General features: G+C 46.9%; 1 protein-coding gene across 3 annotated transcripts in view; it reads left to right on the top strand.

The window, feature by feature from the left end:
* Positions 1 to 24,929, top strand: part of JARID2 (jumonji and AT-rich interaction domain containing 2) — a 274,155-nt gene that overhangs the window by 183,324 nt on the left and 65,902 nt on the right. For all 3 annotated transcript variants that reach the window (XM_040460517.1, XM_040460514.1, XM_040460515.1), the window contains one exon: positions 16,116 to 16,285. In XM_040460517.1, the coding sequence (XP_040316451.1) occupies positions 16,116 to 16,285 (170 nt within the window). The remainder of the gene's footprint in view (positions 1 to 16,115; positions 16,286 to 24,929) is intronic.

Below are 24,929 nucleotides of genomic sequence, written 5' to 3'. Positions count from 1 at the left end.
GTCTTTGTTGTTTGCTTCCAGAAGAGGTCAGGAAGGAAGGAATAAATTGTACCTTTTTCCTGGAAAGTTCTTCTGTGGCAGGTGATCCGCGTTCCCAAACCTGGTTCTGCCAGGGGCTGCCTGGGGTGGCAAGATTCCCTAGGCATGCCCTGGTGTAGCCTAGGCCGCGTCCCCCCGGGGGTGGATGAGACCCCACTTCACAAAACCTAAGGCCCCATGTTCAGACGTGGAAGGTAGCGTCTGTCTTCTGTCATTGTTGCTGTCCAGCTCAGTCCTATCATGGAATCACTTTGCCTCCGTTCCCTTTTCAGACACACACCCACACCCACACTTACATTGTGTAATTAGTGCCTAGTTCCTGGGATTGCCCTTTTCTTCTCCTTTCTGGAAGGGGAAGCCGAATGAGGAGAGCATGGATATTCTGTGCTTTCTGAGTGTTATTTTTCCTGTTCAGTCATTGCCTTTCTCTCCTGTGAAATACATTTGAAATTTCATTGCTGATCGATTTTTTTTTTTTTTTCTCACTGAGTAGTAATTCATCTTGTGATTCCTAGCTCACGTTTGTTGGGGTCTTGATAATCCTAGAGCTGAGAGACCATGATATTCGAGAACAAGAACTTGTTCTAACCTTCCCAGTGGCACTGGCAGCCTCCGTGGGTGCACGCTGTTACTATTTGCAGTAGTCATTTGGATAACATTTTCTGCTTTTATTTTTTTAAAGTTTATTTTCAGAGAGAGAGAACGAGCGTGTGTGAGAGAGCAAGCAAGGGAGGGGCAGAGAGAGGGGGAGACACAGAATCTGAAGCAGACTCCAGGTTCTGAGCTGTCAGCATAGAGCCTGATGAGGGGCTCGCACTCACAAGCCATGAGATCATGACCTGAGTCGAAGTCAGGTGCTCAACCGACTAAGCCACCCAGGTGCCTCTCTGCTTTTATTTTTTTTTAAGTTTATTTTCAGAGAGCAAGAAAGAGAGACAGACAAAGACAGCACAAGTGGGGGATGGCCAGAGAAAGAGGGAGACAGAGGATCCCAAGCAGGCCCCCACACTGTCAGCGCAAAGCCCGATGTGGGGCTCGAACCCACGAACCGTGAGATCATGACCTAAGTATCTCTGATGAAATGTCCATTTCAGAAAGGGCTAGGTGAAATCTCCGATACCTGGAATTGTGTGAAACGAGACCAGACAGAGGTAGACGTGGAAGGGAACGGTGGCGAGAGTTAGCTGGGGAAGTGAATTCTTGTGGTTCTGTCTCGGTGCCCTTTCTGGGGTGTGGGGTTATCCCCCCCTCTCTGAGGGTATTTTGGGTGGGTGGGGGGAGGGGGCAGGCAGCCTTGAGTGTCCAGCTGGAAATGTGGTCCAACCAGGCTCCTTTACAAAGCGCTAGAGGTAGAGCCTCAGCGACGCTTCCCAGGACTGATGTGGGGCCAGGAGTGTGGTGTTTGGCCGGCGGATTGACACAGTTGAAGATGGAGTGGATTCCTTGAGCTGGGAGTCACAAGGTGAAATGCTGCTCCCTTTGATCGAAGGGAGACCATTAGGGCATGTTTAGGCTGCTGGAGTTGAAGACACTCATTAGAAAGTGAGCGGTTGTGCACCCCCGGCCCTCAGCGGCTGCCACCCACATCTATGAACAGGATTCTGATTTGCCCAGTTTGCTGGCATAGCGTTTTGCAGAAGCCAGCTGTGAGGAAGCGTGTACTTAGCTTCTTTGAGTTAATCAGTGGATTGCCGAGAGAGAAGGGTGTAGTTTATTTCCGTGATTCCAAGCATATGCCATTGTTTCCCGGCGTTTGGGATGATGTGACCGCTTTCTCCCTTATCCCGTCCCACTCCCTGCCTGCCCCCTCCCTTACCAGCAGCGCCCCCTTGGGCCCTCCTTTGCCTTCAGAGGGGGCTGGCCTTGTGGTGGGGAGGTGCGGTATCGCTGGAGAGAACCATGAGGAACATTCCCTCGACAGAGCGCTTCGCCCACTCAACTGACATGGCTGGTTTTGGTTTTGGCTGGGCAGTGGGGATGGGAGAGAATGGGGCCATGGCCAAAAATGTGCCCATGGGACCCATCACAGAAATGACTCTATGTGGAAGCTATATTTCAGAGCGTTGGGTTAAAAACATAAGTTTTTGGAGGTTGGGCACTTATTTATTTATTTTTAAAGTTTATTTTGAGAGTGGGGGTGGGGGGTGCGTGCAGGGTGTGGGGGCAGACAGGCAGAATTGCAGACAGGCTCTGTGCCGTCAGCGCAGAGCCAAATGTGGGCCTCGAACTCACTAACCGCAGAATCACGACCTGAGCTAGAATCAAGAGTCAGATGCTAGGGACACCTGGGTGGCCCAGTCGGTTAAGCATCCGACTTCGGCTCAGGTCATGATCTCACAGTTCATGGGTTCGAGTGCCGCGTCAGTCTCCGTGCTGACAGCTCAGAGCCTGGAGCCTGCTTCAAATTCTGTGTCTCCCTCTCTCTCTGTTCCTCCTCTGCTCGTTCTCTGTCTCTGAAAAATAAATGTTAAAAAGAAATAAAAAGAGTCAGATGCTCGACTGAGCCACCCAGGTGCCTTGGAGGTTGGTCACTTTCAAACTTCTGGTTCATAAACACTATTGATAGTTCCCCTTGTTGTTGAGGTTTGCGTCAGTGGCTAGATCTCTACCCTTCTCCCCCATTTATTACCCCCTTCCATTGTTTTCACATTTTATTAGGATCCCGTAGAGCTTCTGGATTCTCTCCCAGTTCTTCCTCTCTTTTCCTCTGCTATTGGTTGTCCTTCCCTACGGGGGAAAACAATCGGAACCAGGCAGCCCTGAAGCACAGTGACAGGTCAGTGGCTGTGGCTTCCTTTGGTAGGCAGTGGACCTCGGGGCTTTATCGCTTCCTGTTTGCCGACCAGGAAAATGGGCTCAAGCAGTCAGGGTTATTACTAAGAAGGGCTTGATTGAACAGGAAGTCTTCGAGCCCTTCCGAGTTGAAGTGGTGCATGCAGCTTGGGTGTTTATCTGGAGTCTTCTACAAGAGGTTGCACTTTCCTCTGGTTTGTTTCCTGGAACCATTTTGAGTGGGGGTCGGAAACTGCCAGGGAGTTCAGGTGCTCAGAGGGAAGCTGACTAGTCCGTCGGCCACCGCATCAGGTGAAGGGGAGGGCTGGCTTGGATTTCTGCATGCTTCCAGTCTCTCTGTGGGGAGTTTCTGCCACAGGCTTTGCTCCGATCCTGTACCAAGTCCGCCGAGCTATTTTTGTAAGGATCCCAGCAAGTATGAATAGGAGATCTCCGGAAAGGGGCGATAAATCTCTCCTCTTAGGAACAGCAGGGTTTTTTGTTGGTTAAATGGCTGGAAGTCAGGTAATTGTATTTGACAAGCTCCTCCCGGAGGTCAGAATGATGTTTCTCTCTTGGAGAAACTTTCGTTTTGTGATGGGAGGTCTAGTCGGGAGACTTTCTCACCAGACCCTTCTGAGGGTTCGCTTCAGCCGCCCACAGTAAGGGTGGGTGGGTGCCCTGCAGATGTTCACTGTCTGCTTGTCATCTGCTGCCACCCGCAGATGTGGCCTCTGTCCACTTAGTGCATGCCTGGCATCAGGTGAAGGCCCGGGGGTTCCCACCTTGCAAAATCAGCCTGGGCCTGCCAGGGGGCGGAGGAGGAGGAACTAGGAGAGAGGTACCTTACGTAGTCATGGATGGTTACTGAGAGTGTTGTGAGTTGGAAGATGTGATGAGGGCACCTCTCCCTCCTTCCTTCCCCTTTGTTTTTCTGCTTTAAGAAGTCACTTGGTTTGGTTTGATTCAGCGTCGGCATTTGGAAAGATGTTTCTGTTTCCTGGCCTCACCTGTGGTTCCTCTGTGCAGCCTTGAATATGGGTAGGGATTCAACATTGCTTGGAGAATATTCTTTCTAGGCATGGTTAGGTGGGAAGGTGGTTTCCATGTCTTCGATGGAGTGTTTAGCCTTCCTTGTGTTTTTGTTTAAAATTTTTTGAATTTGTTAAAATTCCAGTATAGTTAACACGATAATTTAATGTTAAATTAGTTTCAGGTGTACAATACAATGATTGAACAATTCTGTACATCACTCCGTGCTCATCACGGCCAAGTGCCCTCCTTAATCCCCATTACCTATTTCACTCATCTTCCCCCGTCCTTTCTGGTGACCATCAGTTTGTTCTCTGTTGTTTAGAATCTGTTTCTTGGTTTGACTTTTTTTCTTTGCTCATTCGTTTTGTTCCTTAAATTCCACACATGAATGAAATCATATGGCATTTGCCTTTCTGTAACTTAATTCACTTGGCATTATACTATTACACTAGCTCCATCTATGTTACGGATGGACGCAGGGCAAGATTTCATTCGTTTTTATAGCCAAGTAATACTCCGTTGTGTATATGCACACCGTATCTTCTTTATCCATTCATCTGTTGATGGTCTTGCCTTTAGATTGACACGCTTTGGGTTTTCATGTAAATTTCCATGCCACTGATGTGTGTGTCCTAGATCCATCATGGCCGCCTCCAGGAGTGCCCTGGAGCCTGAGATGAGTCCCGGAGTCTGGGATGCCACATGAGCTCCCGTGTTCCAGTGTAAGAGTTTAGTGCCATTACTCCAGGGTCACAAAGCACAAACAACAAAAAGGAGGGTACTTGCTGGTCTTACATCTGCTAGCAGATTCTTTAATCATTCATGATCATGGTTTCTCATCTTAGGTAATTGTCATAAAAGCCTGGACTTTTTTTTACAAATGTTCAAGGAGAGAGAATGTGTGCATTGTGGTGAATCCTTTCATTACAGAACAGACTTCACTCGGCATTTTGGTTGGTGAGAGCTTTAGTAACCCCCCGTACTTCAAAAATCACACATGATTTATGTTTCAGTCTACTGCATGAATTTCTGTCAGAGCCCCAAGATGAATATTTTGGGTTGCTTAGTAAAGGAAACATTAGGACCATGGTGCATTACTCTAGGTTTGCTTTATCTCCCCCCCCCCCCCTAAGGTTATTTATTTATTTTGAGAGAGCGTGAGAACATGAACCAGGGAGGGGCAGAGAGAGAATCAAGCAGGCTCCACACTGTCTGCACAGAGCCCAACTGAGGGCTCGATCCCACAAACCATGAGATCATGACCTACATTGAAATCAAGAGTCAGACGCTTAACTGACTGAGCCACCCAGGTGCCCCCTTGCCTTATCTTGGTGGTAAGAATCCCTTTTGGGGGAGATGCATATTTCAGAAGACAATCCAGAGGATTTTTGCCCTGGCATATTTTTAGTAGCTACATAAAATGCTGGATTGGGAGTTCCCGTGTATCTTCCAGACAAGGCACTTGAGTTGCAATGGAGTTGATGGGATAAAGGGGTAGTGGTGTTAGTGTTCATATTGCTACTTTCCTCACACAGTGCTGGTTTCTTAGCCCCCATCATTTCTTACCCACATTAGTGCACGTCCTAAAAATTGGTTAATACCAGGGCTTTTCATAAAGCCGTGAAACTGGGAGCCCGTTCTTTCCTGCAGGGGTGATCCCAGAGCTGACATCTGAAGACTCTCTATTGCCATCTCTTGGCGCTTGTTGGCTACTTCATGGGATTTCCAGGGGGACGGGGAAATTGTACGGGATCCCTTCTCAGCTGACTTAACTGAGAGGCAGGGATGGGAGAAGCCAAAGCCTACTCTGGATTGTTCTGGGACTAGCTGGCGTTCTGAGCACTGCCTTTGTGCTCTGGTGTGTCACGGGCTGGTGGGGCTTTGAATCTCACCCACCATGTGACTCCATGGAGAATGTTTCTGGTGGGAAGTTCATTGCCACAGGACTGACTCCAGTTACACTCTGAGAAGGATTCCAGTGGATTTTGGTTTTTGAAGGATGAGCTGTGAAGCACTGCGAGATGTGATTTCCTCCTGTGTTTTTCTCTCTTTCCTTGAAGGAAGACCTGATTCTGGCCTCACAGAGTGATTCACTGTCCCTCCCCAGTCATCACCGTTGCCAGGACGCAGGGAGATTTCTGGCCTTTGGCAATTGGATATCAAGTAACCTAAAACTGAAAATGCCTTTTTTTTTTCCTTGAAATATTTTAAAAACAAAATTGGCATGCCACCTCCAGATAGGGTGGAAAGGAAGATCAACATTTTAACTGGCTCTTTGAGGCTTTTAAAACTGAGTGTACCTCAGGTAAATTGTTCACACCCCGTAACTACAATAACGTATTAGGAATTTCTTCGGCCAGATCCTGGCTAGATTCCTAACTTGCATGTGGTGTTCTGGGACTCTTTCCTGTTTTGCTCCTGTTATAGGATACAGTTTTTGCTCAGGAATTGCCCTGAAACCCAGTCTTCGTAGAGAAAGAGCATTTGCAGCTCTTGGATCCCAGGTTTGGAGTTGGATCCCTGATTTAAAAAAAAAAAAAAAAACAACAAAAAAACACCACAAGGCGGGGTTATGGTGCCTGGGGTGGCCAAACAGACAGCTTGCCATAGGTGATAAACCACAACACATGTGACATTTGTGACTGACAGAACAAAAGGGCTTTGTTGCCGCTTTAATTGTTGATTAATGACGATCCCTCTCAAATTTGACACGGTTGCTTTCTAGAACACAAAAGAAGTCAATGTCACGTATTTCCTTGATCATGAGACAGTCATGATTTCCAGGCAGTCCGTGGCTCTTTGACATTTCAGGGTGTCACATAAGATTTAAGGGGAAAAAACCCATAACTGCATAATTTTTAACTAATTGGATCAAAAGCTTTACTGCATGTTACTTTCCATACCATTTGGGTAGGATGTCCCTGTCCCCCTGAGATTCATGCGACCAAGGGCTGTTTTTCTTAGGAAGGTTCCCTGCTGCATTGCTTACTGGCATTTTGTGCTGTTTTGACATTATTCCTCTTCCCTAATCTTTTCTGGCTCCCGTCTGCTTTCCAGTGGGTGAGTTCTGTGGGTGCGTGGTGCCCATGAGCAAAGGACCCGTCTTCCCGAGGCGGGTGGCAATATGGGGGTTTGCAGGTCCTGCCCTTCTGGATGGGCCCGTGTTCTGATGGGCAGGGCTAGTAAATATACGTACTTCTGGGATGTTTGTGTTCCTAAGGGTGTCTTTGGGTCCTGAATGAAGTTGATGTGTTGCCCTACATGAGGGACTCATTCGTAATTAGAAAGATTAAGTCTTAAGGAAGCAGAGTGTAGGATACACGTACAGAAGGAGTTGTGGAACACCTTTTGGCATTGTGCCATCTTTTAAAATCTCTGTATGTATTTTAGTTTTTCCACTCTCTCTGTCTGAAGTGCGAGGCAGGACTTTTAGGTGAGATTCTGGAAGTTCTCCCATTTGCTGTGCCGCCGGAGAACCAGCGATTAGAAGGGTGGTGCTGGGCATCTCGAACGTAGCGACGCAGGCCTCTGGGAGGCCGAGGTTATGCTTTCCCTCTGGGCACAGGCCACAGATCGGTATTTCTCCTGGAGACTTAGGAAGTCACAGGCCCAGAAGGAATTTATTACAGGAATTACTGTATTCGAGTTTTATTGATGAGGTCAGACAAGGTGGAGTTAGAAGGAGCCTCAGTTTTCTCCTTTGCATAGCCCTCCACCCCGTCCCGTTAATAAGGAAATAGAAGGCCACCTTGCCCTAGGTCACAACTTGGTTGCCCTAAAGCCCAGGTTTTGATACCCCTGTCGTTCATTCTCCGTACCTCTCTGACCAAAGCAGACTTCTGTGAGCGTTCGTTTTGAGGGGATTCAACCAATAGCCGTTCCTTTTGGGTAAATCTGGTTGATAGCACACTCGATTCTAAACAGCTGCCTGTGTAACTTAATTAAGACAAGTGCCACAGATATTTCATGTCCTGTGGTTTTTAGCATAAACAAACTATTTCATCGCTTTATGGGTAACGCAGGAAACGAGGCCCGTGAATCCGTATGGCAAGAGCTCCAGAAACGCCCTAAAGCGAACATTCTCTGTAGCGAAACTCTTCTCCGGGAGCCAGCCGACCTCCCTTTTCTGTCCTGTGATGTCCTCACAGCCTGCCGAAACAAACACCGATAGGAACCATGGAGCAGGGTGGGAGGTGAGCCCAGAAGGGGCTCGTCCACTGACAATGCTTCTTGTCACTGTCTGGAACGAATCGGTCTCGGCTCGCCTCTGGGTTCACTTGAGGATGTGTTTATTTTCTCTTTACTATACAGGATGTTTACAACCATCCTGTGTGGTTTGCCCACAACTGCACTTGTATTTGAATTTGGTGGGCGGCTTGCCCTGGGGCAGGGGATATCCCCTGCTCGACCCCCCACAATCTCCAGCGCGTGCACACACGTGCGCGCGCGCGCACACACACACACACACACACACACACACACACACACTCTCTTTCTCTGTTGTTTCTTTGAGTATCTGCCAGGTTTGTAGTGTGTGTGTGTCTGGGGGTAGAATAGAGTGGGTAATTATTTGGGGGCTGGAAACACAGGAAATATTTTTTTTTTTTTTTTTGAATAGGCCTTTCAGTAAGTTGGCAAAGCTTCAGGCCCTGCTCCCACACCAGCACAAAGAACGCAGCCATGCTGGTCATTTTAAATTTGCCAGACACAACGTGTCTTATTTATTTATTTATTTATTTATTTATTTATTTATTTATTTTTGAACGAACAGACCCTCCCCTCCCACCCATTCCTTGCTCTTTGTTTAGAATTGAGATGTCATCTAAATAATTGGATTTACCAGCTCACTTTTTTCCCCCTTTTTTTCAATATTGGAAAATTGAGTTAATAAAATGGCGTTTTGGCATACCCGTCCCTCCACAAGGGGCCAGCTGGGCATTGCTTTCAGTCTCCCAGTCCCCCTCGCTCCTGCCTTCTCCAGCCGAGTGGCGCGCACACACTGTGTCCTCCTCGGGTTTGTAAGCTATCAGACGTTCTGGGCAGAAATGGAATTTAATTAACCTAGAACTTTGATGTCGTGCCATATTTAGGGCTGCCCCAGAGGTTGAGGGCGCAGATAGCAATAAGCCGGTTACCCCTGTCCTGGAGGGCGAGCGCGAGAGGAAGCCTGGAATACCAGTGCCACCCTCCTGTGGGTCTTCGCATGGCAGGCTGCCCGGAAGCTTCTTCTGCACGCAGGTCTGAGGAGGGCAGGAGGGGAGCACGGGGCCGGGGGGCGAGTTACAAAACAAAACACATTTGGCATAGAACTTAGTCGGCTCGCTGGTGGGATTTCTTCACAGGTGTCGTCTCATAGTTTATCAGCCTTCAAAATAGTGCTGGTGTTTCTTTTCTCCTGTAAAGGTTTTGAACTTTAAAAAAAAAAACAACAACTTAAATATGAAACATTTGAAGACTTATTTGGGTAAAAAGAAATTTTTTTTCTTAACCTATTTTGACAACAAGGGAGGGGCAGAGCGAGAATTCCAAGCAGGCTCCGTGCTGTTGGTGCAGAGCCCCACGCAGGACTCGAACTCCCAAACCGAGATCATGACCTGAGCCGAAACCCAAGAGTCGGATGCTTAACCTGCAGAGCCACCCAGGTGCCCCTGTTTGGGTAAAATTTTAAGTGATCAAGCAAAACATTTCTTTTGGCTGTTGGCCATGCCAGCTAAACCCCGAATGAGAGAAGACTCAGGAGAAAAAGAATGTCGCCTTTTGAGTAGCTTGGGGAATGGAAGGGCAAAGGAGGAAGATGGACCCTCCTCCCCAGCTCATTCAGCTCGGTACTGAAGTGCACACAGTCTCTGTGTTCCTGGCCTGTGTGCATGAAAGTGTGGAAGGACCGCGCCCCTGGGGCCAGCGGGTTGTGGCCCATGGACAGTTGTGACGTACTGATCACAACGTGATGGGAGGGCACCTTGTGTTGCATGGGAGTCAAGAACCAGAACCGGACCCCCGCTTGGCTTTTGTTTGACGATATTGGTGGTGGACAGGTGGCTTGGTGAGTTCTTAACTGAGTGATGACAGTTGTTACGGTAGACATGGTGACCTTGTGGGCAGATGTTTAGTAAGATTCCTGTGAAGCGGGTTCTTTTCTTTTTTAAAAAACTTACGTATTTTTTAAAAGTTCATTTATTTTGAGAGAGTGCGTGCAATCGAGAGCTAGGGAGAGGCAGAGAGAGGGGGCGCAGAGAGAATCCCAAGCAGTCTCCGCACTGTCGTGCAGAACCCGACATGGGGCTCAAACCCACGAATTGTGAGATCATGACCTAAGCCGAAGTCAAGAGTCAGATACTTAACAGACGAGCCACTCAGGTGCCCCCAGACATTTGTATGTTTAACTGTGTGATTCCTCAAGAATGGATGGTGAGTGTCCTTTATCTGTGGTACAGCGGGACAGCGTTCCTGATGTCTGCTCCCATCGTTGCTGGAGGGCTTGTCTTCTGTACCTGGTAGCACCTGTGGGCAGAGAGCCCAGTAGAGCGAATGCTGCAGGCCCCCAGAAGGGCAGGGGGGGTGGAATCCGGGGCTTGAGTAGTAGGTCAGGGGCAGTGTACTCCTTTAGGATGTCCCCTCTGAAGAGGAGATTTTTGAGTGGAGACAGGGAAGAAGTGACCTCCATAAAAAGTAACAGGCCTGCAGGGTTCCTGTCATTGGATGATGAGAAGAAGCCAGCATAAAGGAGAAGAACGTTCCAGATGGAGAGAGCAGTCTCAAGGAAGCAAGATCCCTTGGGGTATTTTCCTCTGTCTTAGGGCATTTATTTATATAGAATGACCTTTTGGGATCAGATCAGTAAGTTGCCTTTCATCTCAGCATATTTTTTTCTTCCCCTTTGGGGACATTTTAGCTTAAATCGGATTCACCCCAGCAGGGCTGAGTTTTGTCATGACTGAGTTGGCATGGGGCTCTTGGAGCCAAAAGCTTCTGGAGAAGAAGCCTCCCAGATGGCCTTGCCTGTGACAAGGCTGGGCCTCACTTCCCACTTAGATGCAGCGTGCTGTGATCGAGAAAACTCAGAACCGAGGACCCTGTGCTTGGCTTTTGGTCTTGTTGGTCCTGCCTCCCAAGCTGTGTGTGGCTGCTCAGTTGGTTGATCTGTGTAGTGAGGGTGATCTTTGCAAGATCCTTGCAAAAATTAAAGCCTTTAGCTTAGCTAAGTTTACTTATTTTGACAGAGAGCAAGGGAGAGAGGAGCAGAGAGAATGGGTGGGGGGGGGGGGGGGAGATAGCAGATCTGAAGCAGGCTCTGTGCTGAGAGCAGACAGCCTGATGCAGGGCTCGAACTCACAAACCGTGAGTGAGATCATGACCTGAGCTGAAGACAGGTGCTTAACTGACTGAGCCACCCAGGCGCCCCAAAGCCTTTAGCTTTTACCATTTGTCTCAAATACCGAACAAATAGCAGCCCATGTCTATATTCTCTGAACTTGCTATCTGAATTTTTTAGTCCATTACTTCATGTATACACATTCGCATCATGGAAGGGAAGCAGCAGTGATGGGGTGGTTTGACCTGAGACCACTTCTCTTCCCTCACCCCAGCGGCCCCCAGCCCGTGAGTTTAACACACTGTAAGTAAAATGGGACTATATATATTCATCTATAAGTACATTTATTCAGGTCTTCCTCCGTTGGTTTAAGTTGGTTTAATCTGTTTAACTTGGCTAGCTGCAGCGTTTGATTTAATTGGTTTCATTGACTTAAGGAAATACCTAGGATTCTAGAACGAAGCCTTCTAGAAAGGAAGAAAACTCCTTCCTTTAAAAAAAATTTTTTTTTTCAAAAATGTTTGTTTTTGAGAGGGAGAGAGAAAGGGAGACACAGAACCATGAGATCGTGACCTGAGCCAAAGTCGGACGCTCCACTGACTAAGCCACTTGGGTGCCCCAAGAAAACTCCTTCCTTAATCAGTTAATAAAACACAAACATGGAAGGGCATCCTGCTTTAGTTTATCCTTCTGTGGTTTGGATGAGGGACAAACCCCTCTGCAATTCTCTGTATTCTGGCATTTCTGTGTATCACCATTGGGCAGTGGAGGACCATGCTGCCTGCCTAAAGGCCTAATTAGGAGCCCAGAGGCTTAGGAGACCCAGAATCCTGGATTCCCCTTGACCCCTGGACTCCATATTCTCTTCCACCCCCATGAGGACCCTGAACCATCTTAGTTCAAACAGCATTTTCATTCTCAGGCATTTTCACTGTGGGAATGAAAAGGATGGTGCATGTTTCTGGGCAAAATGTCAGCTGATGGAAGGGGGCGGGCACACCAGCTTGCTTGCTGAGGTCTTTGGTAGGAGCCACGTCTGGCCTGCCTCCCCCCCCGGGGGCCCCCCCCCCCATCCCCCATATTTACTGATTTAAAATCACATACATTCACTTCCCTGGATCGGGCATTTTAGGATGGAGTCACCTGTCTGTCCCTTAAAACATAGTGAGCTCACCCCATGGAGTTTGCCTCTGAATTGTATCCTCCAGACTCTGTTGTTGTGCCGGGCCAGCAAAGCCAAGCCAACGTGTCTGTAATCCTCCTGGGACTGTGAAGGACGAGAAGCCAGACCGCAGACCTGCACTTTTTGCAAAACAAAGATGCTTTGGGCTGCCCCTTAAAAAAAAAAATTGTATATATTATCTATATGATATAGGTAATATATATAGATAACACATAATTGTATATTAATATATATTTTAATATATTATATTTAATAATGTATAATTATATAATGATATAATATATTATGATATATATATCATATCATATATGTTATACAAAATTGGTTTGTCTCCCTCCTCTGTCCTTGCTTTCATCTGAGTCTCAGAAATACTTAATCACTTGGGAGCTTGGCTTATTCCTCTGAGGGATAATTTATTTGACTTTTTTTTTTTTTTTTTTTTTTTTAATCTGTTAACTGCTTTATTTTTCATGGTCTCACTGAGAAAGTCATCAGGCAGCAAGTGCTTTATTTGAACGATGGTGGGAGCAGTTTATCGTTAAAGTCCTGAAATTATAAAATACTTCACTGCGTCCTGCTCTTGTCCTACGCGCCTTGTCCGCATTTGCATGTTGGATTTTCATTAGGTCTGCACCACCTTGTGACATTTGTTGTTGCTGACTTAAACAGCATCCTGCGTGCACACAGGAGGCAGTATTTCTGTGACCTTTCTCTCATGTCCAGAGTGTGAGTTGTGTCCATTTAGATGAAGAGGTACACGTTAATACAATTGCCAGTATAGAAAAAACAAACAAACAAAAAAACCCTTTTCAGGTGGAATAAGATGAACTGGGTTTTTTCTTTGAACAGGGAGGAAAAGTTGCCGGAAGAGCTGGCTGCTAGCTGCGTTGGGGTCAGCGTACCCTGCACTGTGGGCTTCTGGCTTGTTGGAATATGCTAGTTGTTGGCAGCCTGGCCCATCCTCTGATGCCCACGCTGCTGGCTGTGGGTGCTGCTACACGGGCCCTGCGAGTTGAATACAGAAATTGAGGATGAGCAGTGAGAGACTTTCAGTTACCCTGCTTGTATATCTGTAGAATCTGATAATAAATTTGAGCCCAGTTGCCTTAGTATTATTTTCTTTTTAATTTACTTTTTAACCCCAACCTAGTCCTATTATAAAAATCCTTTCAGTAGGGGTGCGTGGGTGGCTCAGTCGGTTAAGCTTCCGACTCTTGGTTTTGGCTCAGGTCAGATATCACAGTTCGCGAGTTCAAGCCCCACACCGGGCTCTGTGTGGAGAGCAAGGAGCCTGCTTGGGATTCTCTCTCTCCCTCTCTCTGCCCCTCCCCCACTTGTGCTCCCTAGCTATCAAAATGAATAAATTTAAAACACACACACACACACACACACACACAAAACCATTTACAACCAATAAAAAAGCTAAAGGGGGAAAAAGTCACCGAACTCACAACTTTGATCCTCCCCACAGTTTGGGAGGCACCACTGTGGTCTCTCCACCCCATATCTGGTCCTTAAGCTTCAGCACCCCCATCGAGGGACCCTCCTCTGGGCTTAGTGCTCACCCTTGCACACGCTTTTGGTGTGTCACGTCTTAAATACGGGCAGTTGGTTGGTTACAAAAAAGCTTCCTTCTCTATAACCAGGGGACGGTGGTGTTGCCCTATTTTCTTAACCATTTTAGTCTTTGGGGAACTTTCGTTACACGTGTTGGGCTTTCTGCTGATGGCTTGTCTGTGGGGCTGTTTCATGTTGGTTACTCCTGGGTTCTCAGTTGTTTTGATTAGCCTTGATGTCTGTAGGTTTCACGGACTGAAGGTTGCCCAGTAAGTAAAGAGTGGTCGCACCCTCTCCCTCTGGATCAAATGTCAGTCGTTACTGGGAACGCCATCTATATATCTGGTGGTGTTTCTCACGGGGTTGGGAAGGGAGGCCAGAGTAGAGACTCATCAGTACACAAGGTGGTTGAAATTTTTTGGGCAAAGTAAGAAACCATGGTGTGTGTGTGCGTGTATTTTGCTGGACTATTTTGTTAAATACCAGAGTGTTGATTTAACATGGGAAGGTATTGTGAGCATCGCTAGGTTAGTAGACTACAATTATTACTATTTTTTAAATTTATTTTTTTACTAAAAAGGTTTTTGTTTTTTCCTTTTAATAAGTTCATTCATTTTTGAGAGGGAGAAACAGAGAGTGAGCGGGGAAGGGGCAGAGAGAGAGGGAGACACAGAATCCGAAGCAGGCTCCAGGCTCCGAGCTGTCAGCACACAGCCCGACACGGGGCTCAAACTCATGAACCGCGAGGTCATGACCTGAGGTGAGGTCAGACGCTTAACCAACTGAGCCACCCGGGTGCCCCAATTATTACTATTTTATGTAACTTCAACAATAAGTAAAGGAAGATTTATTTGTGCTTTACTAATATACCTGGTTTCTTTTTGTTGTTCTCCAAGCAGCCTTTGTGGGGAGGGGTGCATTTTCAGTTCCACACAGTGATTGGTTCTGATTTGGATTCTGATCCATCCCTGTGCCGTTGGGCTGCTTTTTGGTCTCTTCTGTTTTTTTGGTTTTTTTGGGGGGGGGAGGGTGGTCTTTCCCCCCACCCGCACCGCCCCTCAAATCCTGTTTCTTGAGCATCTCTCTGAGCAGGCCTGGCTAGTTGGTCTAAGCAGTACACAAGCAGGTTCTTGCTCTAGCTGATGCCTGACACTCCCCATTGTGAACTGGGATCTCTACAATGAAGGAAGCGCTCGTATGAGGTAATTTGTGATAAATGTCAGGTTAGTTACACATAAAATAAAAATATGGCCATTTTCATGCGTGGAGGCAAGCAAATTAACAATTAACTGGTGCCTACAGTGTTAGGAAGGAAGTAAAGGAGGCTTTCCAAGACTCATTAGAATTCACATGCTAGAAGGAGTATCTTTCTTGCATGTAAGATTTTGTAAATGAAAGATGCCTAGTCAGGAGATATGTGCTGTGATTTGTAGACACCGTGGATAAACTAGGGATCAGTATCTCTGTAGGATTGTGTCGGGAAGAGGCCTGGCACATAGATTAAGGCCAGTTTTTGGAATCCCTGAGAAGTTAGGACTTACCTATCGGCAGAGGGTGCCCAGAATTTGTTGGTGTTTCAGATGGACTAGAGAAATATTCTTTTTCCTGCATGACAAGCGTCCATTAGTGTAACGAATTGACATGGCTGGATTGGGGTCTGAAGAGATTGGGGGTGAGGAGACCGCGCTCTGAGGGTGTGAGACGGGATCAGTGGTGCACAGGCAGGTGCTGGGGGGCTGGCTGGGTGTAAATAAGGGCACAATATGAAGGTAATTGTGTATGTGTGACTGTATCATGTTTAAGCATACAGTGCCTGCTTGATACATCATGTGGCAAGATGGCTTTGCGATTCTGTCGTTACTCTGGGCTTAATTTAAAACTACAAATCCTGTGTCCTCAAATGCCACCTACGATGTTGGAAATACCCAGGCACACACGTGGTTTGTGCACTGGCAGGCATGTTCTTGTACACGTACACACGCATGGTGCCCATTTTATATCCGTGTGTAACACCTAGCCTTGTAACCAAATTTATTGCCCTCTACAGTGATCCTGTGGTTTATGAGAAGGTGAGAGATACAGAACCTCAATTAGGAAGAGTTTGCCTGAATTAGGGTCCTTTTTTCCCCCCTATCGTGTCTTGACTTACTGCCGCATGTAGATCTGTATCCTCCGATCGCTGCCTAATTCATTTTTAATTTTCCTTTGCTTCTCCAGGCCCAGGCTGCAAGCACAGAGGAAGTTTGCTCAGTCTCAGCCGAACAGTCCCAGCACAACCCCAGTGAAGATCGTGGAGCCTTTGCTGCCCCCTCCAGCTACTCAAATTTCTGACCTCTCTAAAAGGAAGCCCAAGACAGAAGATTTTCTTACCTTTCTCTGCCTTCGAGGTGAGACCGGGTTCCCTGTCGGGCAGGAAGGAGCACCCCACTGCAACAAAGAGGAAGACCCTGTTCCGAGCAGTAGATGTTAGCTGGGGTCCGCGTTGTAGACAGCTTGCTGGCCTGCTTTTGGTTGTCAGTTTGAAGTGACATGTGCCTTGAGTCTTCACATTTCTCCTTCTGTCTGCATTTATTTGACTCTTAAGTCCCCTTTCTTGGCTTCTCAACACCATCTCCTAGTTTGTCGTTTCCAGCTGTAATGTTACAGCCTGACTTTTCCGGATCCCCCTTTCCAGAACCCCCGCCATTCCACCACACGCGTGCTTTGCCAACATGGCGTTTTGTTCTGTGACTGTTGTTGTTTTTTTTCGTTGGGGTGTCTTGAGTGGAGATAGTCTCCTTTGGTCATATTTTGTAAAGTCCGCCACAGGCCACATTGACTGAGGTTCACACTTTCCACTGTACTCCTTTGGGAAGAATCCTATCAGTATTTTCCAAGTACATTTGACCCTTGAATAGCATGGGCCCACTTCTCCATGGTGTTTTTGTGTTTGTTTGTTTTTTTCCTTTGTTGTTTTGTGTTTTTTGCAGTAAATACCATAGTGTAAGTATATTTGGTCTTATGATTTTGTTAATAACGTTTTCCCCAGCTTCCTTTCCTATAAGACCACAAGATAAAATGCATACAGCGTAGAAAATATGTGTTAATGGCCTGTTTACACTATAGGAAAGTCTTTCAGTCAGCAGTGGCTTATTAGTAGCTAAGGTTTTGGGGGAGTCCTAAGTTCTACACGAGTTCCTACCATGTTAGCGGGTTGATGCCCCAAGCTAACCTGCACATTATTTGTCAACTGAACGTAAAGGTGACAATCGTGGCCCAAATATGTGGATTAACAGAGTGCAAGGTTGAGGATAAAATCTCATAATGAAGGATGAGTTGGGATTTACACGGCCTTATTTGGGAAAGAGGTCACTGCAGGAACTGACTTCATTGGTGAAGAACATAGAAGGTTGCTTGGGAGCTTCGGGAACTTCTTAGGGCCTTGGTAGCTGCAGGAGAGTGTGTGACTAGAAAGCCGTGATTGTGGAGGTTTTTTGATAAGGTTACTTGACAGGCGCCAGGAGGACATGGTCGTTGCTGTTGGTCATTTGGTGGAGGTAGGGCTTACGGTTCAGGGTTATGTACTTAAAAACTAGTGTTTTTTGAAATAAGTTACAGCAAGATTTAAGTATAGTAGAATTTTTTCTTAAACTGTGTGAGAATTTCTACCTTGTGCCCCGTCACTCCGTAACACATTAGTGCATATTTTCTGAAAATAGGGACATTCGCAGTGATCCATTATTACCATTTAATCTTCCAGGCCCTCCTCCCTGATGGCTTCAAGTGCCCTAGAGAGGGGAGGATCCTGGTCCCAGCTGAACATTGTCTTTAATTGTTGCCTGCTTACTCTGGATCAGGTCCTCAGCCTGTGCTTCCGTGACCTTGACTCTTGAAGATTACAGGCTGGTTATTTTGTAGAATGGCCCTGCTCCGTTCCTGTGGTCTGGGGTCTCCTCATTAGATTTGCATTTTGTGTTTCTGGCAGGAATGTCCCAAAAGCGATGCTTCTCCTTGCATCCTGTCGAGTGGTACACAATTCCGGAAGGTCTATCCTTTCACAGTAATCACTCGATAAAGGTGGGTTTGTCAGGCTTCTCTGCAGTGAAGTGATCTCTTCTGCCCTTGTAAGTTTTGTTTTGTTGGGAGGTTCTCTGGAGGTGCATATTCCATTTCTCCTCAAACACTGTTTCGTTTGTTTCACCTGTGTGGGCTCATTTCTTTAAAAAAAATAAAAAAAAAATTTTTTTTTTTTTATGTTTATTTAGTTTTGAGAGAGAGGCAGAGTGAGAGGGGGAGACACAGAACCCGAAGCAGGCTCCAGCCTCTGAGCTGTGAGCACAGAGCCCGACGCAGGGCTCGAACTCCCAAAACATGAGATCATGACCTGAGCTGACCTGTCAGACGCTCAACTGACTGAGCCACCCCGATGCCCCATTTCTAATTTCATTCACAGTGTCCTTATCTATTACTTTCAAAAAAAAAAATATTTGAGTCTTTATTCAAAGATTAAAACTTTTTTTTTTTTAAGTACAGTCTACCCTCTACAACATCAGGCTCACAAGCCCAAGACTGAGTTGCATGTTCTGACTGAGCCAGCCAGCTGTCCTTCTGTTACTATTTTTCTGTTTATTATGAGAGAGAGAACGCGCGCGAGCGTGCAAGTAGAGAGAGAGAGAGAGAGAGAGAGAGAGAGGAAGAATCCCAAGCAGGGATGTGGGGCTTGAACTCAGAAACTAGGAGATCATGATCTGAGCTGAAGTTGGACACTCAACCGACAGAGCCACACGGGCGCCCTGCCATGGCTTCATATTTACTCAAGGAAGGATCCGCTGGTTTTGTTCCATTACGATGTCTGAAAATGGCTCTGTTGAGAATTGAATTTAGTTATGCAAGTTTTTACTGTGCAGTAGGTGTGACTCATTTTTAGAGAGGAATTTGTGCCATGCATACCTATATGTGCATTACTTACAAAAATACCTTCTGTGGTTTGGGAGATTTGGAGAAGGACCTTGCTTGCTTGGAGAGGCCTGCTGTAATTGCTCAAGTAAATTGCATCTGGGGAAAACTTACCCATTACCCAGCTTTGACGTTTCAAGGCTCTAGATAAAAGAGAACCATGTCTCTTTATAGCCACAATTTACTTTGCATTCTCAGATGGAACAAAAGGTTTCGATAAATGAAATCTAGGAGTTATTTAAAACAATTTGGGGAAAAATGCTCTGAACCTTGGAAATTTATTCCTGTGTTTTTGAGCCAGGCAATTAAATAGATTTTCTTATTTGTTTTTAGCTGATAAACAGTAAGAGATTGACACACATAGTATTGCCGTCTTCTCTTTGTCTTAACAGATTTTCGACATGAGGTATTATTAAAAGGCTGAGTCTTCTTTAGCTTTATATTTAAAAAAAAAAAAAAATTCTGTTTTTGTGAAGTCAGATGTGCTTTTACCTGAATTGGCTCCAAAGTCCCCAAATAATAGGTGATTCCATATGGTACCTTCATAGTCCTGGAAGTGGGGTGTATCATTAATTAGCTCGAGCAATTAATTACCTATTAAACTTCCTATTTTGAAGCAGACAAGGGTCAAATAGATGATCTCTGCTGTGATGGTACTTCAGTAATTTTCTTAATATTTGAAATGAAGAAAAACACGATGGTAAACTTTCTTTGGTCATGAAAGTAATCGATGTTTCTCTAGGGAATATCAGCAGAAAAGATGGGGAAGGTAAAAGAGTAAATCCAAAATACCCTCCCTTCCGGTCTCCCAGAGACAACCCCTGGTTACCACCTCTCTGATGAAAATATGACTAAGCCTTCCGTGTGCATATGTGATCTGTGCGTCCCCACCTCTGCGAACCCAACCTCTCTCCCAAAGGAAATGCGTTTGATTGTTATTGGCGCCGTCTGGTTTTCCTGCCTAAACATATCCCATAAATACCGGTTCTATTTTGTGGGCGCCTCCTCATTTATTAGATGCCTTGTGTACATTTAGACGTATTTCTGACTTTCTGGTATCAGCTGCTGCTGATGCATATCCGCGGTGAAGCTTTGCCTGGGCTCGCGTTCTGTTCAGGAGTCGGCATTCAGGGATGTGACGCACATTCGAATACCTGCATTCTAATTCCCTCTTCTTGGGTGTGGATTCCAAACCACAGAGACGGAGCCCCATAGTCCAGGTCCTCGTAGAGTGTCCCCATTTACCTCATCAGCCTGTGGGTGACGGCGGGCACTGGTAGGGGTAAAAAATCAGCCTTAAGCTCATTATTCAGACGGAAGAATGTCTGTCTGCAGAAATAACGAAGGAGTCCAATCAAAGACCTGGAAGTGATGTTTGTTGCCGAGGATTACAGGTCCTCCTTTTCTCTAGTCCCCTATTATTACCTGTGATCGTATCGGTGCTAATTTAGAAGGTGGAAGAGAATAAATCTGGAGCCAGGGAGGGGCAGAGAGAGAGGGAGACACAGAATCAGAAGCAGGCTCACGGTGCCGGACGCCAGGCTCGAACCCATGAACTGCAAGATCATGAGCTGAAGCTTAACCGACTGAGCCACCCAGGCGCCTCGAGAATGGAGGTCTGTAAGCCTCATTGTTGGTTATTTATTCAGGACGTCCAGCGAGCCTGAGACCCTGCCCTCGCCCCCACACCTCCATCAGGTGTTTTCAACGAAAACCTTAGGCTAGAGATTGCCCCCCCCCCCCCATTAATACTACTAGGATTAGTGTCTGTATGTAAACATCCTTGCCAGTTAAATCAGGGTTAAAAATGCTTTAGCGATTTACAAAAATCAGAGACCTTTCAGCTGAGTTCGGCAAGGCTCTGTCCTTTCCGATCATGACCTAAAATTTCAAAAGGAAAAACAGGGAATGAACAGTGCAGTGGGGCCTGAAGTGTTTGCCTGCAGTGTATTTATCTTTAAATAGCTGCTTTGAAGGGGGTCCACACGTCTCCTGCCGGAGGCATAATTAGTATCTTTCACTGGTAAACCCGGGGAAGGGGGAAAGGGGGTATGTGTCGTGTGCTGAGGTACGGTCGCTGTTATTTCCTGTCAGCGGTCTCGTTATTCTTGATGAGTTGGGTCGTCTTCTCTTTGTTCTGACTATGATTATTAACAGATTAAAAAGCTTAACACCGCAGAGCCACGGCAGGTTAAATGATTCCCTTATTTACATTTTTCTCTTTATGGGGCACCGCAAACAAGGGGGGTTCCCAAAGGGGATTCCTGGAACATATACACACACACCTACACGGTTCTCCTGACCGTGGGTGGTGTCCCAGCGGAGCGTCACAGGCCTGCCTGGTGGAGAGAGCTTTTTTTCAGGGGGGAATTCCTGGGTGAGGAACCACACTGTCAGCCATTGTGAAGCAGTGCTTTCTGTTTGTGGACTTGCCTGCCTTTTGTTTCCAGAATCTTAGAGCATCTTCAGTGATCAGCTGTCATTCAATTGCTAATTAATTCAGCAAGCCTCTGTCGAACTCTTTTTATATGCTAGACACCTAGAAAACAGAGGTTAGAGAAAGGAAAGCATAGACACACACAATAAGTAGACCTTGTACCCCAAATGGCACCCTGCCCAAGGCTGCCTGGGGTGGCTGCTCTAAGGAAGTAACACTTGCGCAGGCTTTGTGGCAGGGAGAGGGGGCCAGCTTCTGCCAAGGCGTGGATTGGTACAGGGGTTTGGTGCTTGGGAGGCCCCAAGTTAAAGCAAGAAAGTGGGACGTGTCAAGGTCAGCTGGCCTCGCGTTAGACAAGCTGAGAAGCTGACGAGATGATTGACTTTACCTGGGCCCTTTAGGAAGATGATCCTGGTGGCTCAGTAGAAAAAGGCTTGAGGCCGCAGAAAGCCTCCCCACCCCCCACCTTCCGGTGGGGAGGTTATTGAGGCATCCAGGCACAGCCCTGGCGAATTTGAGATCTCTGGCAGGTGACTTAATCTGCTCTAAGCCCGTTCCTTCATTTGTAGCCGGGTAGATTGTGTCTGTAGCACACAGTTGTTGTGGACTCAGAAACTACAGCTAGTGGGTGTTAAACAGGCCCAGCCGATGCCCATGGTGGCCATCCCGGGAGATGTAATTTCCTGAAGAGAATAAGGCAGGAGTGGAGATTTAGGAAGGGACATCCTGAAAGACCAGCAGAGTAGACAAGACTGCGGGTAGCCCATTGCGGGCCTTACTGACCAGGAGCACGTAAGTTGATGGAGTACTGGCTTTGGCTATTGGGGACGAGACGTTAAGTAGGGCACATGCAAGCCTGGGGCGGCTTAGAGGTCACAGGATGAAAGGGGCTTAACCCGCTAGAAAGCAATTAAGTAATCCTCCAGCTGCAAGGAACACTTCAGCGCTAATAACGAACTTCGGGAGCAGAATGGGAATGCTTTACGCCGTATGCGATCTTTGGGGAGAATGCCACGCTATGTCACAGTGGTGCACACCTTTTCTTGATGGTTCCTTCAGAGACGTGTTGCATCGTAGTTTTGGGGAGAAAAATGGGATCCAAAACGGTATTCTCCTTGCCTTGAGGGTTTCAGCGGCTACCCTCTCCTTTCTGCAAATCAAACCAGCCTCCTATGCTTGGTTTTCCAGAAGAGTCCGTGTTACATGGCTGAGTTCTGCTGAGCAAGCAATTTATTTGTCAGGATAGTTTATCAGGCTAGTTAGGAAGAAATATGAAACCCTGGAATTCTTAAGCGCGGAGGATGGAGGGGGGGCGGTGCGGGGGGGGGGGGAAGGATGGATCCCTTTTAATTGCTCTGTGACCTTGATCAGTTGTTAAGATTCCAAGACATTTTGTTCAGAGGACTGGCCGAGCTCCAGGCCAGCTGGCCTCTGACCAGGCTTTGCCCTCCCTGGAGATAAAGCATGCTTCACGTTTTCCCAGCCAGTGGCTGCTGGCACGGATTCAGTAGCATTCCTCACAGTCAGTTCTGGCCTTCTCTGTAATTTCTAGAGATCCCCTTAGTATTTCCTGTCCTTTCCGAAATCCATTTAGAGAAGGTAGATGGGGGTAAAAGTAAGGACAGTCCTATTTTGTTTGCTGAGCACCTTGCTGGCTGCTGAGGTGTCGTTGTTCTGATACCACTGAAGTCCTCAGTACTAGTCACCTTAAAAATAAAACTGTTCCCATACCAGCAAAAATGGGGGAATAGCAGGGAATTGGAGTTCCGGTGTACAAGCAAACCATAGGCAAACCCATCAAAGAAGAAGAAGGCTTTACAGAGGAGGAAGTTGGGGAAGGGGTTATTTCAAAAGAAAAGTCCATTGGAGAAAAGCATGTGTGCAGCGTGGTGATCGTTTCTCAGAGCTGAGTTGCAGGGGGTATGGATTTCTTCCAGGAGACGGGATGGACATCCTTCCCTGTTGGGGGCCGTCATTGATGACTTTCTCCTGTTGCCATTCTGTTGGGGCCTGTAATTGACGCTTCTTTCGGTAATTTACATCGATGCTACCTCTCCCCTTTCTAGCCTCCCAACTCTAATGAGGTTTCCCTTTATTAATTTTCACAGTGTGCATGTCCCCCAGGCAAGGTGACCCTTCGGTGTTCAGTGTTAGGATTTGTGGATGCTTTGCATGATGAAGAGAGAGACTTTGCGGTTGGAATAGTGGCTGTGTGACCTTGATAAAGCTACTTTTCTGACTCGTTTGCACTTCCAAACTTGATGAGTAGAAGTTACGTACCATCGAGCCCATCATAGCTGCCACATGGTGTGATTTGTGTGTTCATTTGAGGTAGAGCTAGAGAGACCTAATTGCATTTCATGGGATGTGTATTTGTATGTGTTTTAAGCCACGTGTATAAATAACAAACCTGGGAAAGGCTGTAAGGGGGAGGATTCCAGCTGTTAATTAAAAGTTGGCTTCTCCTGTTGCTACTATGGGCAGGTCGGCAGGAGTTGACAGTTGTTGGGAGCGAAAGTGGTTCTCACTGCTAGGAGTCCGTCCTGTTAGGACTCTGGCAGGTGGGACAGGTGCCCTAACTTTGGGGAATTTCCCAGGTGCCCACGGGCTGTAACAGAGGAGGAGTGTCCTGGGAAAGACCAGACCAGCCAGGCGGTGAGGAGGTCGGCGCTTCTGCCCTGTTCTTAGAAGACTTTCACATGGCTGAAGGTTTCGAGCTCTCCCTCGACATTCCTCCCTGAACTCCCAGTTCCAGAAAGCCTCTGACTTGTTGAGTCCACTATGCACATCTGCACCCCCATAGCTTGTTATCCACCCGCTTGCTCCCCCCATTTAGGAAAGCAGATAGGAAAGAAACTGCTTTTGCTCTTACCTACGTAAAGTTACAGGACCGTCTGATCTTTTACAGTTCTGAGTTTTTGTCCCCGAAGCCACACGTTAACCTAGCATCCACTTGGGTGGGAGCTGCTTACAGTGCGTTGGCCTATGTTACCTCGTTCCCTTTGGGGTTATCACGCTTGTTCCAGCTGAAGACCTCCTCCTCCTCCCCGTACAGACAAGGAAACTGAGTCTCACAACCAATGAGCGCGTGACCGCCGAGCTGACGCTTCATCCTAGATTTTTGGATCCCGTGTAGGGTCTTTGCCAGTGAATTGGATTTGCGCAGGTCACAAGGAAGAGCAGTCCTAGGACGGGCATCAGGTGTAGGCAGCTCCGAACCCCTTTAGCAATTAGGGGTTCCCTTTGAATTTGGCCCATGCCCTGCTGAATGTATCCCTGGTAGTGCCAGAAATGACTTAAGCTGAACGTTTTAAAATTTTACCATAATTTTAATTACCTTTCCTTTAGGACCAGTGATATTAATTTTCTACTGATCTGATAGAGGTAAATCATTTAAGACATGTGGGTCTCTTTAAATTTTTTTTTTAATGTTTATTTCTGAGACCCAGAGAGACAGAGCATGAGTGGGGGAGGGTCAGAGAGAGAGGGAGACACAGAATCCGAGCAGGCTCCATTCCCCGAGCTGTCAGCACAGAGCCCGACGCGGGGTTCAAACTCACAGACTGCCAGATCATGACCTGAGCTGAAGCCGGACGCTCAACTGACTGAGCCACCCAGGCGCCCCGCGTGGATCTCTTTAAAAAGAAAATCACGCAGAG

This window comes from Herpailurus yagouaroundi, unplaced genomic scaffold, assembly GCF_014898765.1.
Source record: "Herpailurus yagouaroundi ecotype Mexico unplaced genomic scaffold, PumYag 250, whole genome shotgun sequence".
Taxonomy (NCBI): Eukaryota; Metazoa; Chordata; class Mammalia; order Carnivora; family Felidae; genus Herpailurus; species Herpailurus yagouaroundi.
The sequence above is the reverse complement of the archived record's forward strand: the minus strand, read 5'-3'. Positions and strand labels throughout refer to the sequence as shown.